This window comes from Medicago sativa, chromosome 7 (genome assembly GCF_051527215.1).
Source record: "Medicago sativa cultivar Bolivia chromosome 7, Bolivia_mono, whole genome shotgun sequence".
NCBI lineage: Eukaryota > Viridiplantae > Streptophyta > Magnoliopsida > Fabales > Fabaceae > Medicago > Medicago sativa.
In genome coordinates this window covers 49,881,631-49,900,007 of record NC_140755.1, presented here as the reverse complement: position 1 = coordinate 49,900,007, position 18,377 = coordinate 49,881,631, and the positions used below count along the sequence as shown (strand labels likewise).

The 18,377-nt window shown below is 34.2% G+C and overlaps 3 protein-coding genes across 3 annotated transcripts; 2 read left to right on the top strand and 1 right to left on the bottom strand.

Annotated features, from left to right (window-relative positions):
- Positions 1-5,195: 5,195 nt before the first annotated feature.
- Positions 5,196-6,275, top strand: LOC146906459 (uncharacterized). The gene has a single exon (XM_085728834.1). The coding sequence runs from the start codon at positions 5,196-5,198 to the stop codon at positions 6,273-6,275; it is 1,080 nt and encodes a 359-aa protein (XP_085584960.1).
- On the top strand, positions 6,235-8,005 carry LOC146906458 (uncharacterized). The gene is made up of 2 exons (XM_085727254.1): positions 6,235-7,246; positions 7,401-8,005. The coding sequence occupies exons 1-2, from the start codon at positions 6,408-6,410 to the stop codon at positions 7,420-7,422; spliced, it is 861 nt and encodes a 286-aa protein (XP_085583380.1). The 5' UTR covers positions 6,235-6,407; the 3' UTR covers positions 7,423-8,005.
- Positions 8,006-11,503: 3,498 nt separating this feature from the next.
- On the bottom strand, positions 11,504-17,646 carry LOC146906457 (SNF2 domain-containing protein CLASSY 3-like). Its single transcript, XM_085725702.1, has 5 exons — positions 15,794-17,646; positions 15,048-15,647; positions 14,702-14,845; positions 11,986-13,931; positions 11,504-11,776 (listed from the first exon to the last, which is right to left on the bottom strand). Exons 1-4 carry the CDS (start codon positions 17,414-17,416, stop codon positions 12,036-12,038), a joined length of 4,263 nt encoding a protein of 1,420 aa, XP_085581828.1. The 5' UTR covers positions 17,417-17,646; the 3' UTR covers positions 11,504-11,776; positions 11,986-12,035.
- Between the last annotated feature and the right edge of the window lie 731 nt (positions 17,647-18,377).

Below are 18,377 nucleotides of genomic sequence, written 5' to 3'. Positions count from 1 at the left end.
GGGAAGTCAAGTCATGATAGTTTGGTCATTTTGCCTTTGATTTAGCCTGTCTTCGAGTTGGAGTTGTTCTGTCTGAGTAGTGTGTTGTAGTTTTTGCAGTGTTGATATATGCATACTGTTTCAGGATTTTGGTTGCTGTATTGTATCTTCAGTGGGGAGTTGATGTATCAATCAAGAGAGACGTAGCTAGCAGACTATCCATATCACTGTTTTTCAGCTTGCCGAATTCATTTAGACTGTTGTATTTTGTGAGAGGTGCCTTATAACTGTGCAACTCATGCTTCTCGGTGGCAGAAGTTGCCTCTGTATAGTTTGCTGAGTATAAGTGATCAAGTTTCTTTCAATTGAGGCAAATAATGTGTCTTGATGAATTTTTTTAGTGGCTTTGGTGTTATCTATATATAAAAGTTGTCTGAAGCCAATTTTGAAGCCCTAATTTTTCCGAAACCCTAATGGCTACAATTACTGTTTTACCCTAACTAAATCGTTAATCTATTTTTATCTATAAAAGTTAACCCGAAACCTTATTTTAGCCCTAATTTTAACCTAAACCCTAATGCTTAAATTTATTGTTTTAACCCTAATGCTTAATTCCAATTTGTTTAATCTATCTATATATAAAAGTTGTCCCAAGCCAATTTTGAAAAGTTGTCCCAAGCCAATTTTGAAGCCCTAATTTTTCCAAAACCCTAATGGCTACAATTACTGTTTTACGTACCCTAACTATGAGAATGATGCTTGATTATATTTTGCTTTCTTTAGTCTTTAGATATACATTGATGAATAATTTGGAGGCTTATTACTTATCATGTTTTTTGGTTCCTGTAGGAATTTTGGAAGTTGTTTTGATGTATTTTACTTTTTCACATGCCCTGAGTTTTTCATGTCTCGATAGAGAAAAGATATATGATAATAGAGTATGTTGTTTTTACCCTGACATATCACAACCAAAACCTGGCATAATGTGGTCAACTAAAGCTATATTTGATGAGATGCTCTACATGTTTTCTTTAATCTTATTGTTTTTGACATGTTTTCTTATCCAAAAAAGGGGAAGTCAAGTCATGATAGTTTGGTCATTTTGCCTTTGATTTAGCCTGTCTTCGAGTTGGAGTTGTTCTGTCTGAGTAGTGTGTTGTAGTTTTTGCAGTGTTGATATATGCATACTGTTTCAGGATTTTGGTTGCTGTATTGTATCTTCAGTGGGGAGTTGATGTATCAATCAAGAGAGACGTAGCTAGCAGACTATCCATATCACTGTTTTTCAGCTTGCCGAATTCATTTAGACTGTTGTATTTTGTGAGAGGTGCCTTATAACTGTGCAACTCATGCTTCTCGGTGGCAGAAGTTGCCTCTGTATAGTTTGCTGAGTATAAGTGATCAAGTTTCTTTCAATTGAGGCAAATAATGTGTCTTGATGAATTTTTTTAGTGGCTTTGGTGTTATCTATATATAAAAGTTGTCTCAAGCCAATTTTGAAGCCCTAATTTTTCCGAAACCCTAATGGCTACAATTACTGTTTTACCCTAACTAAATCGTTAATCTATTTTTATCTATAAAAGTTAACCCGAAACCTTATTTTAGCCCTAATTTTAACCTAAACCCTAATGCTTAAATTTATTGTTTTAACCCTAATGCTTAATTCCAATTTGTTTAATCTATCTATATATAAAAGTTGTCCCAAGCCAATTTTGAAAAGTTGTCCCAAGCCAATTTTGAAGCCCTAATTTTTCCAAAACCCTAATGGCTACAATTACTGTTTTACGTACCCTAACTATGAGAATGATGCTTGATTATATTTTGCTTTCTTTAGTCTTTAGATATACATTGATGAATAATTTGGAGGCTTATTACTTATCATGTTTTTTGGTTCCTGTAGGAATTTTGGAAGTTGTTTTGATGTATTTTACTTTTTCACATGCCCTGAGTTTTTCATGTCTCGATAGAGAAAAGATATATGATAATAGAGTATGTTGTTTTTACCCTGACATATCACAACCAAAACCTGGCATAATGTGGTCAACTAAAGCTATATTTGATGAGATGCTCTACATGTTTTCTTTAATCTTATTGTTTTTGACATGTTTTCTTATCCAAAAAAGGGGAAGTCAAGTCATGATAGTTTGGTCATTTTGCCTTTGATTTAGCCTGTCTTCGAGTTGGAGTTGTTCTGTCTGAGTAGTGTGTTGTAGTTTTTGCAGTGTTGATATATGCATACTGTTTCAGGATTTTGGTTGCTGTATTGTATCTTCAGTGGGGAGTTGATGTATCAATCAAGAGAGACGTAGCTAGCAGACTATCCATATCACTGTTTTTCAGCTTGCCGAATTCATTTAGACTGTTGTATTTTGTGAGAGGTGCCTTATAACTGTGCAACTCATGCTTCTCGGTGGCAGAAGTTGCCTCTGTATAGTTTGCTGAGTATAAGTGATCAAGTTTCTTTCAATTGAGGCAAATAATGTGTCTTGATGAATTTTTTTAGTGGCTTTGGTGTTATAACACTCTTTTTCCCACATTGTAATGGTGTAAGTCCGTGACCAACTTATTGGTGTTGAATACTTATGTAAACTATAGTTATAGTTATGCTGAAATATTCTAATACATTAATTTTACTAACTATATAAAGAACAACCATCAATTCTCCTAAAAAAGTCATATTGTTTTAAGCCAAGAGCACTCCCACGTGATTTTTTTATAGTGAAGTGATGTCATCTTGGATCAGTGGCTTTCACACTCTTATAAGGGTTCTATTGTTGTCTGATGTATCAAATTATTTATTTTTTAACAGCAAGTGAAGTATCAATTTATTTCCAAGTTTTCAAAAACTACAGGTTTTGCATATTAGGTATGTTCCTAATTCAATCTTAAAATCTATATATAAAAGTTGTCTCAAGCCAATTTTGAAGCCCTAATTTTTCCGAAACCCTAATGGCTACAATTACTGTTTTACCCTAACTAAATCGTTAATCTATTTTTATCTATAAAAGTTAACCCGAAACCTTATTTTAGCCCTAATTTTAACCTAAACCCTAATGCTTAAATTTATTGTTTTAACCCTAATGCTTAATTCCAATTTGTTTAATCTATCTATATATAAAAGTTGTCCCAAGCCAATTTTGAAAAGTTGTCCCAAGCCAATTTTGAAGCCCTAATTTTTCCAAAACCCTAATGGCTACAATTACTGTTTTACGTACCCTAACTATGAGAATGATGCTTGATTATATTTTGCTTTCTTTAGTCTTTAGATATACATTGATGAATAATTTGGAGGCTTATTACTTATCATGTTTTTTGGTTCCTGTAGGAATTTTGGAAGTTGTTTTGATGTATTTTACTTTTTCACATGCCCTGAGTTTTTCATGTCTCGATAGAGAAAAGATATATGATAATAGAGTATGTTGTTTTTACCCTGACATATCACAACCAAAACCTGGCATAATGTGGTCAACTAAAGCTATATTTGATGAGATGCTCTACATGTTTTCTTTAATCTTATTGTTTTTGACATGTTTTCTTATCCAAAAAAGGGGAAGTCAAGTCATGATAGTTTGGTCATTTTGCCTTTGATTTAGCCTGTCTTCGAGTTGGAGTTGTTCTGTCTGAGTAGTGTGTTGTAGTTTTTGCAGTGTTGATATATGCATACTGTTTCAGGATTTTGGTTGCTGTATTGTATCTTCAGTGGGGAGTTGATGTATCAATCAAGAGAGACGTAGCTAGCAGACTATCCATATCACTGTTTTTCAGCTTGCCGAATTCATTTAGACTGTTGTATTTTGTGAGAGGTGCCTTATAACTGTGCAACTCATGCTTCTCGGTGGCAGAAGTTGCCTCTGTATAGTTTGCTGAGTATAAGTGATCAAGTTTCTTTCAATTGAGGCAAATAATGTGTCTTGATGAATTTTTTTAGTGGCTTTGGTGTTATAACACTCTTTTTCCCACATTGTAATGGTGTAAGTCCGTGACCAACTTATTGGTGTTGAATACTTATGTAAACTATAGTTATAGTTATGCTGAAATATTCTAATACATTAATTTTACTAACTATATAAAGAACAACCATCAATTCTCCTAAAAAAGTCATATTGTTTTAAGCCAAGAGCACTCCCACGTGATTTTTTTATAGTGAAGTGATGTCATCTTGGATCAGTGGCTTTCACACTCTTATAAGGGTTCTATTGTTGTCTGATGTATCAAATTATTTATTTTTTAACAGCAAGTGAAGTATCAATTTATTTCCAAGTTTTCAAAAACTACAGGTTTTGCATATTAGGTATGTTCCTAATCAATTGGCACACTTTTAGTAAAATTGAAAGAGAATAAAGAGTAAAATACAATTGTATTCCACTGAAGTGTGTTTATGTCACATTACTAATTCAATCTTAAAAATCATAAATCACTGATATTGAACAATGCATTAATAAGCTTCCTAGACACACTTTTGCGACAAGCTATTGGTTTTTTTTTTTTTTTTTTGAAACAACAAAATAAGCTATTGGATGTATAGAGAGTGAACTGAATTGGATCACAGAGGAAACAATCAAACATGTGGAGGACATTAATATGATTAAGTTGTGATCAAGTTGTCTAAAAAATATCAAGTAGTGATCACGTTCCTATTACCCCATCCAGCAAAAACTTATAACTTAGACTACTTTTGTAAGATAAAATCTTATATTAGTGTAAAGTTGTGATAAATTTATTTTGTTTCATGTCATTATATTCGATTGTCTTATTGCGAATATAATATAAATGTCATACATGTTAGTCGCAACTAGCAATTTAAAAATCATTTGTTCAAAAATAATCTTCATCTATATCAGACCCGTGCGATAGCACGGGTGAAAAGTCTAGTTTGTGTTAAAAGCGGCTTTGAAAACATGTGAATTAGGGTTTTCTCACTTGGGCTAGTAACCGTGTTTCTTCTTCAAATATATAAATCAACAAATCTTTTTTCCTTAAAAAAAAAATCAGCAAATCTTTTTGTTTAAGGATCCGTTTACTAATTAAAAATAATTGAAAATTTTCTTTTTGGTCTATGGATCCGTTTACTAATTTACTAATTAAAAAGAATTGAAACTAGAATTTATACCCGCGCGTCCCGCCCGCGGGTCTAACAAAAAATCACAAACAAACTTAATAAGTTGATGGTGAGGGAGAAATGTCCTACAGTTTTATGTATACAAGAAACTAAGTTGATGGCGTGTGATGGGTATGTGTGTTCATCTCTGTGGGGCGACTCGAACTATGATTATTCTTATCGTCCTTCAGTGGGGGCATCAGGTGGGTTACTGACGGTGTGGGATACGAAGGAAGTGGAGGTATGGTCCTCGTGTAGTCAGGAACACATGTTACAAATTCATGGCAGATTTTTACGTAATAATGAGGAATTTTATTTAATTAATATTTATGCCCCTTGTGATTCAAGAGCTAAAGAGGATTTGTGGGCAGCTTTGTCGGTAAGATTGCAGTCGTTACATGGTCAAAAGGTGTGTATTTGTGGTGATTTTAATGCAGTGAGAAAGTCGGAAGAACGAAGGTCAGTCAGAGGGGGCGGTGTGTCACTGGATATCAATTCTTTTAATATGTTCATTGAAGAGAACGGGTTGATAGATTTGCCGTTGAATGGTCGTAGCTTCACTTGGTTTAAGGGTGATGGGTCGTCGATGAGTAGAATTGATAGGTACTTGTTGTCCGAAGAATGGTGTTTCAGCTGGCCAAATTGTTTTCAGGTGGCCCTTCTCCGGGGTCTCTCTGATCATTGTCCGTTACAGCTATCTATTGATGAGGAAAATTGGGGTCCTAGACCGACAAGGATGCTGAAGTGTTGGCAAGAATTGCCGGGGTACACTGAATTTGTTAAAGAAAAATGGCGTTCTTTCCAAATTGAGGGGTGGGGAGGGTTTGTGCTCAAAGAAAAATTGAAACTGATAAAGGTAGCTTTGAAGGAGTGGCATGCGACACATGCTAAAAATCTTCCGGCCAAGATTAATTCGTTGAAAGCTCGTTTGTCGAAATTTGATGAAAAAGGAGCGGTTAGTGGCTTATCAGATGAAGAAATCGATGAAATGAGGGGTATTACGCACGACATTCATTCGATGTCACGTGTTAATACTAGCATTAGTTGGCAACAATCGAGGTTACTGTGGCTGAGTGATGGAGATGCTAACTCTAAGTATTTTCATTCGGTGTTATCTAGTCGTCGTAGACGTAATGCCATTGTGTCACTCATGGACAATGGCGCTCTTGTTGAAGGGGTGCAATTACTCAGATTGTGACAATGCTTATTACTCTCTATGAGAGATTCCAATTACTAAGTTGTAATGCTTAATTGAGTGAATCAATGAAATTTCATTTACATTTTTATTTCAATTAAGTAGAATCATTACATTGGTGCTTTCATTGTCACCATGGCATGGGCTACATCAGTAGGAGCTCATTGGGAACAAATAGAAGCAAAGTACAATGCTGAATGGGCAAAATTGGTATATTTGGACGGACCAGGATACACAGTATGGGATCGAATTGAAGCTAAATCAGATCTGAAACGACAATACTTCTCACGGAGCTCTTCCCATGGTGTTGTGAACTCACCCGTAGAGACCTTAGCACAACCAGTTGAGTCACTCTTCACATCTCCAAGCGTTGAATCATCGCGAAAACTTGATCATGGTGAAGCTGAATTGAACAAACAACACAATACGCGTATGGCTGAATACACACGGGAAATCCGAGAGTCCTGTGCTAGAATTCTCAAGCTGTTGCAAGAGGAGATCGATGCTACTGAATCGACGAAGGATGCGCTTCTGACTTCAGAAGAAACTCTTCCGTCCATGGAACTACTCGATGAACAATTAGTTGATGATTCGGTTGGTGCGAGAACAACAACGGTGGAATTAGTAACACCAATTGTTCATATGCCTCTTCTTAACCATGACACTCGCCATTCTCTCTCAGGTGAATTTCGCTTGCTCAATTTGACCAAATTTGCTCATGCCCAATTAATCGTTCCAAATTCGATGCTGCCGCTACTGGGTCGTAGTATTCAGAATGTGACAGTGGAATTCAAGGTGACATGGGAACACACCATGCTTTTACCACCACCAAAGCCACCTGATCAAGTTGAAAATTCAATGGTGCAAAACTTGAATTCTTTTGCTGATGATTGTGGGATTTGGCTTACATTGCGACCTCCAGAAAAACCACCGGACCTCGACCTAAGCAGCTTAAAATTTGTTGAAGAAATCAGGTATGGCTTTAGTACAAATAGAGTTTGTCCTACTTCTAGATTGACTAGTTTACATGTCATTGTGAAGGATAAACTTTACCACATTTCAAGTGTTATATGGGTATCTTTTACTGGGCGTCTTAATTCCCTAATGAAAAATCATGAGATAATTCAGGTTGTGCCTCCTATTGTGGTAATAATAATGCATGCAACATGTTTGACATTTTGCCAACACAAACTATTGTGGCCTGTGAAGTTTTTGAGTGGTGGAGATTTTCTGATGCTCGACTATGCACTCCAACACCGCCGCCGCCAAAACCTCCAGATCGAAGTTTTATGAAGATTTCTCTGGAATTTCAAGTGACCGGGAACCTCACCATGGCTCCGCCACCTCCAGAGCCTCCCGACATGGGTCACAACAAGAGGGTAAATTTGAACGTTATCTGTCACTGTTCGAGATTTGTTGTCTGCAATGAAATTTTCATCTTCAGGTACAGTCTAAATTTCGTGAAGGATTGGGGTTGTGATTGGACTGCTTGTAGTGTGAGTCATCAAGGAATATTTGTGTTTACTTGTGAATCTGCTTTATTTGTTGATAGTTTAGTGACAAGTTTTATTGAGATTGGAATGTTAGAAGCAATTTCGTTGTTCATTTTGTTGTTGCAAATGCATATGCGACTCCACAAGACACCATTTGTTATTATGCTTCATGTTTGTGCTTCAATTGATGAGAATGTTGCCTACTATTGTGGAAGGAATAATCCCTGTTATCGTTGTTATATGAAAGCTATTGGATAGGTCCTAAAATCATGCAAGAAAGTAGAGTATTAATTGATGAGATACTTCATGCAATTAGATGTATTATACGACATTACCTTTTTACACTATCCAAATCTATTCAATTGCTTCCAATATTACCTTTTTGATACAGTATTATACGACATTGTGCAGTATTATACATTATACATACATATTATAACTAGCACCGTACTGTGTACCTAGGTACTCCAACTCTCTAGCAATACAAATCAAACCCTAAACAATTACTTTTCTTCCACCTCTTTCTCTTACTCCTTTCCTAGGTTTCCTTATTTGTTCATTTTTCTCTGATCAACATTTTTTATCAGTTTTGTTTTTTTGTTAACTCAAGTAATCATCATTACAGCTTTTTCTTTATAGTATATAGGATCATATCTTCATATCTTTATTCATTATTTATAGCTTGCAGGCTGCAACAATTTTCTTTTAGGTTGCAGCTCTTTTTTCAGCAATAAACACCTTTTTCTTTTAACCAAAGTATACTCATTCATTATATTCAGGTTTTAATCTTATGAGGTTCCATTTTGTGAATGAGGTGGATGAGGACAAAAGGGTTGGTCCACTGAATTCCCTGCATTTTTAGGTTGCAACGTCATAATAATATCTTCATAATCGAAGTTCTTTTAAAAAAAAAATAGAAATTCAAGTATAACTATTTATATCAATGTATTTATTTAATAGGGTTTTCAGTTAAATCGTGATTTTAATCAAATTAAATTGAATATTTTGATCGTATCTGAATTTTAGCAATTGAGTTTTGGTTAGCAAATTAGTATAATGTTGTTAAACTTTACTAGCTTTGTTCTTTAACAAAGCACGCTCAATATTTGAAGACACATTTTTTGTGAGATTGGTTCTTGATGAATTGAGGATAATTTATCCTAATGGTAAGTAGAATTCGATTTTACAATGAAGAAAATGAAGATCACATTTAAACGAATTAGATGAATTTTTTTTTTTTGAAGAAATTAGATGAAAAAATTTGTTTTTCTTTATATGAAAATGATAACTAATTGTAAGAATAATGTAGAAAGAAAAAAAAAAACCATATTGGATATTTTTAGAACAATTGGCGACATCTAGAGGAGGATTTTTAATAAAAGAATAGTCATTATTTATAATAATTTGTAACACAAAATCTGAATTGTGACATCAACTGATTTTACAACTTTGTTAACCACAAAAATAAAATGGGAAAAACTTTTTAGTGCGACGAATGAATATTATGAAATATAATACGATGAGCAAAAGAATATTATGAAGTATTATGAAATAAATCTACAATCTGTCAAAAAAAAAAATGAAATAAATCTACAAAAATTAAAACTTTTTAGTGCGTTTTAATTTTTCGCACTATAGAGCAATATCTAAATAAAATTATGAAGTAAAAATCAAAATATGGGAGTTGAACCTATGATTGCACGGCTGAAAAAGCAAATACTCTTTTGCTTCACCATTGAAACATATGTCTTATTAAATGACATGGTAAATATATGATGAATGGTTCATGAGTTGTAAAAAATATATTATTATATTTATCGAGTAATATTCTGGTGTGGTTATAGTCACACTGAACCTTACGATGGCTTCACTCATGTTACATAAGTTGGTTGAATAAAGGAAAACTATTCTCCTTTTGATGGCTAAAAGCAAAAAATATCAAATTTATCGTTTGATTATCATCATTGATGAAATAACCTCATTAAGTGCTATACTCGGAGTTGTTTCTCGTTGTCTAACTAAAGGTTGTGTTTATTGTATGTCGGGGTGTAATTACTCGAGTCATAACCTAACACTCTTTCGATAGGTGAGAAGCTTTTTTTATTTAATATATTTCATGTTATCTTCTTAAAAAATTATCAAACATCTAGATTTAAAATTCAATATTATATATACACACTTCAAAAAATAATTAGAATCTAGGTTAAAATTTGGACTATCCAATCACCCAGTTACAATTTTGCTTGGACGGTCCACATATAACTCTAAATTTGACCGTATATTGTTACACTTTACACTATCTAAATCCACTCAATTGCTTGCTTCCAATATTTGCCTTTTTGGTGGAACTGTTGATCTGATAGATTGGTATGTTTCATAGCACACTTTTTTATGTTCAGTTAGGTAAATTATTAAAAAGTCCAATCGAATAATCTAAAAAGATATTCCATCCGTCCCATAATACTTGACACAGTTGACCTTATTACGGATACCAATGCATAACTTTGAGCTTAAATATCTTGAATAATATATTAGAAATTTTTTTGAAAATACTGATCGAGACGAATCTAACAACATCTTATATGATATTATTTATCTTTAAATATTAGTAGAAAAATACAGTCAAAGTAAGTTAGGTCAAAATTGTACATTTTCAAATGGGTCATCTATTGCGGGACGGAGAAAGTATTGAAGCTTATGGAGTACTCTGAATGAGGACTAAAGGGTTGGTCCACTCAATTGCTACCTTTTTGGTCGAACTATGAAATTAGGCTTAATTGGACTTTTGGCCCCCTATCTTTCCAAAAGTTGCGGTTACAGCTCCCTAACTATTTTAAATACAAAACAGCCCCCTAAGTATTGAATCTGTGGCAGTTTTGGCCCCCAAGGCTGACGTGGCACCCTAAGTAAGGTGACACGTGTCATTTTTTTATTTTTTTTTGCCTTGGGGGGCCAAAACCGCCACAGTTTCAATACTTAGGGGGCTGTTTTGTATTTAAATTAGTTAAGGGGATGTAACCGCAACTTTTGGAAAGATAGGGGGCCAAAAGTGCAATTAAGCCATGAAATTAATGCGCTTATAATAACTCAAAATATTTCCTAACATTTTTTGGTTGCAACGTATTAATAATATCTTCATAATCAAAGTTCTTAAAAAAAAAAATAGCAATTCAAGTATAAATAACTTTCCCTCAAAAAAAAAAGTATAAATAACTGTTTATTTGTCAAAAAAAAAAATAGCAATTCAAGTATAACTGTTATTTGTCAAAAAAAATATGTTTATTAGTGTTCTTTAAAAAATTATGTATCTCTACTCCATTCCATAACCCAGTTTAAATTTGAAAATTAAACAAATACATATTTATGTCAACCGAAACATATAATTAATAGATTTAAGGAGTAAAATTATTTCAAGGTAATTTTGATATATTAAAAATAGGCTACACCAAAAAAATCCATGTACCCACTTTATTAGTAGTATAGATTTAATTGATCCTGTAACATTGGACATAAGATTTTAATAATTTTTAATTTTGAAAAAAATTCTCTCAAGAGAATCAATAGTTATTGTAGCAGGTAATATTGTTCTAGCTATAAGGTTTGCATTAATTTAGAAAATATATATAAATTTGAACTTGCAATTATTCTTAATTTTCAAAGTGATTAAAAGCTAATACTAAATGAATTATGATGCTTCCAAGTTACTACAGGTTAGCATCACATGACAGTAGTAGTGAGTAGGTGAAAACTATCGTTCATTGATGATGCAAATTGCTTAGTACTAATAATGACAAAGAAAATAGAAAGTTAGCAAAGTAATTACATTACTTAACAGATAGTAATATATATCCTAAGTTGCAAGTCCTAGGAAAGAAATTGCTTACTTAACATATGAAACCTAATAAATGATATCCTAATGTGTTGAAGAATCTGCAAAACCAATTAAAGAGCTAGTTTCATCAAATTAACAAGCCTGCATTAAATTTTGTATAGTGACCAATGTTGAAGAATCTGCAAAACCAAATAAAGAGCTAAATCAGAAACATTATTTGAATAAAGCAACATAGAGATAATTAGAGCTAATCAAAATGGTTAAAGTAAGAGCATTTCAATTTTTTGTTTAACCTTTGATTAAAGTATATCATTGATTTATCATGATTATTAACAAAATACAAAGACAAAACTCGTAATTTAATCTGATTCACCTAAAATATTCTTACCTTTGCAAGTAGTCCTTGCAAGCGCGACATTGGATCCACGGCCAAAACTCTCAGACCACATCTCGCTCCTTCCTCAGTACTACGCACTTAACAAATATGCCTTTGAGCTTTTCGTGCTTAGTCATCTCATCAAGAACTCTATCTTCGAAGTTCACAGCAGAGTTCTTGGACTTACTGGCGGCATTTTTTGCTGAAAAAACGAGCTCAGATAACCGGTCCTTCTCGGCCTGTTTACCATATTTTTCTTCCTCGGTAGTCCCTTCAGCGAGCAGATGGTATGTGTATACCACTTTCTTCTGACCAATCCTATACGCTCGGCTGATAGCTTGTCTTTCGACCGAAGGATTCCATACAACATCCAGAAGTACGACCCTTGAAGCTCCAACTAAGCTAATTCCCTCGGAACAAGCTTTTGTAGATGCAAGTAAAACCTTTGCTTCGCAATTTTCATCGTTGAAGCTGTGGATTACAGATTGCTTGACCTTTGGAGGATCCTCGCCAGACATGACCAGTACTTCCTTTCCCTCAGTCCATTTAAAAGCCGAGTTTAATTGGTCTTTAATTAACTGTAAAGGAGCACGGAATTGGCTGAACACAAGAACTTTCTCGTGAAAAGCATCACATAGCCGAACAAACTCAAACAAAAATTTTGTTTTGACACCTTCATGTGGGTTCAGTCTAATCTTTTCCAGATGATCCTTGTCGAGAGCAGATTTTTCTTCTTCTGAAAGAGCACATTCAAGGAAAAGCGATGGATGAACGGATGCCAATGCTACCTTACGTTCAAAGTTAAATATTGTGTTCTGAGAACGTTTAATGCTCTTCAGAATTTCATTCTGCAAACTACCAGCCTTCAAAGTCACCAAACAGTCCTTTAACCCGGGAAGCTTACTTTCAAGGATCGCGCCTTTGTGCACATGCACAAAGGGATCCATAAGCAATTTAAACTTCTTGATCTGATCATCAGAAGGGTCTCTTGTTTTGTTGAGCAACACTGGTTCCCAATTGCATTTTTTTGATGATTTATATCCCTGATTTTGGCAAAAACTTTTAAGCTCAGGCGGTATCGTGTTAGGAAAAGAAGGTTTCACCAAGCTTAAGGTGCTGTAAAGCTCCCAGAAATTGTTCTGGAATGGAGTTCCGGAAAGGATGATACGCTTCTGCGTTTGAAGCTTCTTAAACACTTTCCAAATATCACTTCTTTGATTTCTTGGTGTGTGTCCTTCGTCTAGAACTATCAAACCAGGAGAATTAAGCAGAACCTTTCGCATATCACAGTTTTCTTCGCTCTCTTTCACATTTTCATGCTTTTTCTTATCTTTCTTATCTTGGCATTTTTTCCCAAACAAATTGTAGCTGATTCCAAGAATGCTTGCCTCTTTGAACCAAGAAATCAGTTTTGCCATCCGCGTTTCATGAACATTATGCTGTGTATTCGACATATCAAACGTTTCAACCGCATCAGGATGCTCTTTACCAGATAACTCGGGATTGCTTAAATTATGAAATGGAACTCCAATGTCCCATTTCTTGAATTCATCCTCCCAAGTTAGCAGTATACTAGCAGGAGCGACAATAATCGGCAAGCATTTGGGAAAGGCTTTCAAATATGCCTTGAGAAACACTATGGTCAGCCTTGTCTTTCCGGTTCCAGGAGCATGAGAAATGATACAGCCACCTTCGCTGCAAGGATCGGCATTCTTTAACTTTTGAAGCTCAGTGTGTCCTGCCAAATTTTTCCAAATGAATTCAAAGCCTTCTATTTGATGAGGATATAAAGTTTGTTTCACACCAGGAATTAGGTCCCAAACTGTGCCTTCATTGCGAGAGAAATTAGTCTCGGAACCATTATCAGAAACATTTAACTGAGATCGATCAACATGTGAAACATTTACTCCATCAAACGATGCCTTTTTTCCTGAACCTTCACCGGGAAATCTATCAATCTGTGCCACGTGAAAAACAAGTATGCAAAATTCAGTGCCTCTTATCAAACATTATATCAGCATGATGTCAAAATATGAATCTAACAGCATGAAAATTTATTTGAACTTATTGACATAACCTTAGGAAAACAAATAAATGGAAAAATACTTGACTACTCCCTCCAATATTTTTTAACTGTCGCTTATGTAGTAAAAAATGTAATCCTATTTCTCATTTTCATTAAATTATTATCAATTCCCTCTAAAAAAGTTAAATTGTTATCAATGTTTGTATCAGTGAAGTGTCAAGTATTTGTGTCTATGCCAGAGCTTCATAGATTAAACAAATTTCATTATCAAATCAGAGAATTGGGATAAAATTAAAGTATGATGCCATAATACAAGGGTATCAATGCAAACACTATGTATGCAAATTATTTCGATCCCATACCGATCAATTTCCGTTTTAATCATAGTTTCGTAGATAATAAAGAAAAGAATAGAAACTTGTACCCAAAAACAAACGAAAAGAATAGAAATATAGTTAAGTACTTAGCATAACGGTTCGAGAGATCATAATCAACACTCAACAGTGAAAATAAATTAGTCTTAAAGGTGCTAACAACTAACATTGTTTTCATATAAATCAACATAAAACCAAAGATACAAACATCAGTGACTCTACCACCGACAAATCCCATTATTTCACTAACAGCGGTCTGTTCAAATTTCAATAATCAAGATCAAAATAAAACAGTACCAAGTTATTTTACATAAATCGACATGCTTACCACTAGTGGTGAGATATATTTGATCTCAGTAATAACCACGCCACATGATTTGCAAAATTCACCGATCTCTTCATCGAGAAAAATGTTGTGTTCACAACAACATGATGTACTTCCGCTAGCTTCATCTGTCTCTAAATTTCCAATCTGCAGATAGTAAAACACTATGTTAATCGCTGTCACTGATGTCTCTTTACAAATCTCATTGAGCATCTGTTTAGACCAAAGTTTAAACATATAAACAATTTATATCAAAAATCAAAATCATCTTAAGCACTAGTCCTATAGTTCACAAATTAACGTTAAAACGCAAAGTTTAAATTTTAATGTTCTTAAAGAGGATGATTACCTTGGATACAGCTTCTGATTCTCTAAGAACTGTTTCCAATTCATCCCATAGCACTTCATTCTCTTCCTCCTCCTTAGTCTTTTGTACTTTTTCCACCTTTTTAAGGCTCCATAACGATTGGGGTGTCTCTACCACAGGAACCGGTGGTGGCCGTGTATCTCGTTGACCAACTCCATCGTCCTTGAACTCCAAAACAATTGAATCATTTTTCATTGTATTCTTTCTTTCCCAATAGCATTGAGCAAGGAGTTCGAGTGAACGCAACTCCTTTGTCTTAAAATGCGGATTTTTGATGCTTTGATTGAAACCATTGTTATCAATAGATTCCTTCTTCTCAATCGGGATGTTAGCTATACCTTTACAGTCCCTTCCTTTGTTCTCCATCATTTTCTCTTTATCCGAGTCCTTCATCTTTTCTTGGTTCGTTTGAACCGATGAAACTCCTCCAACACCTAAACCTTCGACATATTTTTTCTTTCCCTTATCACAGTCAGCAACATTTACACTGTCATTAGGTTTGGCATTGTATTTGACATTGGATTTGAATTTGGCTTTGGGAAAATTTACACTTTTCGCTTTTTTTCCCTCTGATGTTTCATTCTGGTATGAAAAAAAAGAACCAAAGTTTAAACATATAAATAATTTAAGTTCAAAATCAGCTTAAGCACCAGTCCTATAGTTCACGAATTAAAATTGATATGCAAATGCGAAATTCAAATTTAAATGTTCCTAAAGAGAAGGATTACCTTGTATACCGCTTTTGATTCTCTAAGGGCTGTCTCCATTTCATCCCATAACACTTCCTCCTCCTCATCCTCCTTTGTCTTCTGCACTTTTCCCACCTTTTTAAAGCACCATATCGATGGAGGTGTTTCCACAGGAACCGGTGGTGGCTGCATATCTCGTCGATCAACAGCATCATACTTGAACTCGAACACAACTGATTCATTCTTCATCTCTTCTTCCTTTGTTTCAACCAAAGAAACTCCTCCAACATCTAAACCTCTGACATATTTTTCCTTTCCTTTATGAGAATCAGCAACCTTCACACATTCATTAGTGTCTGTATTGTCTTCGACTTTGACTTTGATTTTTGCAACATCAATATCAGCACAAAGATTCACACTTTCTTTAGCCTTGGTAACATTTACATCATCATTTGCAACATCAATATCATCAGGAAGATTCACACTTTCTTTGGCTTTGCCAACATTTACATCATTTACATCATCATAATTTACAACATCGAGATCATCATGAAGATTCACACTCTCTCTTGCATTGGTAACATTTAAATCATCATCAGAGACATTTTGCACTGCCTTTTGAATCTCTGATGTTTCCTTCTGGTTTGAAGAAGAAGAAGAACCCTTTATTGGATCTGAATGCTCCACTTCATCAGTGTGTACAAAAGAATCCTTCTTCTTCTCAAAGGTATTAGAGGTTGCTACACTACCATGATCAGAATGCTCCACTTCAATGTTTACAGAAGGATTTTTATCCTTTATCTCCTCACCAAAATCTGAATGCTCCATTTCACCATTGTTCACAGAAGGACTTTTATCCTTCATCTCCTCATTCTTTGTGGAAGATGGACTATTTTCAACGTTTATCTCCTCATCATTCATCTCAGAAATTCTACTTTGTTTATCCATCACCTCTCTAACCAAATCCTCCACCACATTCAAGTATTTTCTACCAAACTTTTTCTTCTCCTCTACCTCCTCCTCCTCCACCACCTCTTCCTCCTCCTCATCATCATCATAGTGAGAACCAGAAGAACTATCATCATCCATGTCATTCACCTTATTAACATCAAAATCTTCATCATCAGAATCATCATCATCCTCACTCTCATCAGAAACAGAATCAGAATCATCACCACTCTCTGCAGAATCATCCAAATCAACAAAGTTTTTATCTTTATCATCAAACTCGCCACTTCCTTTACTTTCATCCTTTTTTACTTCCTGTTTAGCATCAACACCTTCTTTTTCTTCTTCTTCTTCTTCTTCTTCTTCATTATCACCGCCAAAACCAACAGAATGTTCTTCATCAGTCTCATCATACTCATCAGAACCTATAGAAATCGGATTATCTTCATCCAAACCACATTGTTTCTCAACAAAGCTTCCATCTTTAGCATCAAACATCTCCACATCATCATCATCATCATCATCAATGCAAATAACCTTAACATTCTTCGGAACAACAAAAGGTTCTTCTTTAGTCTTCCTTTTCTTAAAACCAGAAACATAGTTCAAACTCATATCATCTTCATCACTCTTTCTTCCCCGCTTCGATTTCAGCGGAAGACAACGGAACAACGGAACATTCTTGCTACGAGTTCTGCTAGAAACACTAGCCATTACAAACAAGAGATGAAAAACAAAACAAAAAACAGAACAAAAACAAGAGAAAACGTTGTTCTTTCTCTGTTATATGTTAGTACTTAGAGAACAGAAAGAGAAAAAATGAAACGTTGTTGTGGAAAAAATGAAAGACACAGAAGCAGAAGAAAGAACAAAGAAAATAGAAAAGTGTGTTTGATTTGATTTGAGAAAAGAGAGAGAGAAAGAGTGTTGTCTAAGGATGATGAAGTTTAATGTTAGGAAAGTGATGTAATGAGAAATACTATAAAAAGATGGTAATAGAAAAAAGAATCAGACATTGGTGTGTTATACAAAGAGAGCAAAGAGAAAGAGAGACGTGTGACTGGCGCCAAACTATATGAGGAAAACATCACTTATGAACACCAAACTAAATAAAAAATTTCCTATGTTTAATAAATGTGAACATAATAATAAATTAATAAATTTGTTTTATATTGGTCTTTCTTTTTTTAATTTGTTTGAATGTATTTCTATAAGGAGGTTAATGACTATGCACCGACGGTGTAAAATGATTTTACATCGTCCCCTAATATTCATGGAACCAATCATCTTTGTGTTTTTGTTTCCTATGTAAAATTTAAATATATGATGAATATGAAAAATATTAACTAATATTATTACCATACCATTTAGTAATAATGTTTCAAGAGTAAGGTTTGTATCCATAAAATAAAAAGTAAGGTTTGTAAAAAAGAAGAAAAAAATTATTTTTTGCTTCTTCAAAAATAAAAAAGAAGAAAAAATTATTTTCACATATATAATTTTTCTGATTGTCGTGTTGTTTTGTTCGTCATTTATCTTGGTGTGATGTTGTTTTGCACTTTCATCATAAAGCACAAATTGTTAAATTCGCTTTGGTTTAGTCTAATGTAGATTCAACCAATAATTTTTATATCGTCAATGTTACAAATTCGAAAGTGTGTATTTCATACACTTT

Coding starts and splice junctions, on each gene's coding strand:
- LOC146906459 (XM_085728834.1), top strand. CDS start 5,196: ATGGCGTGTGATGGGTATGTGTGTTCATCTCTGTGGGGCGACTCGAAC.
- LOC146906458 (XM_085727254.1), top strand. CDS start 6,408: ATGGCATGGGCTACATCAGTAGGAGCTCATTGGGAACAAATAGAAGCA. Junction 7,247..7,400: donor AAATTTGTTGAAGAAATCAG/GTATGGCTTTAG, acceptor GAGATAATTCAG/GTTGTGCCTCCTATTGTGGT.
- LOC146906457 (XM_085725702.1), bottom strand. CDS start 17,416: ATGGCTAGTGTTTCTAGCAGAACTCGTAGCAAGAATGTTCCGTTGTTC. Junction 14,846..15,047: donor AATCAGAAGCTGTATCCAAG/GTAATCATCCTC, acceptor TACTATCTGCAG/ATTGGAAATTTAGAGACAGA. Junction 13,932..14,701: donor AATATATCTCACCACTAGTG/GTAAGCATGTCG, acceptor CACGTGGCACAG/ATTGATAGATTTCCCGGTGA.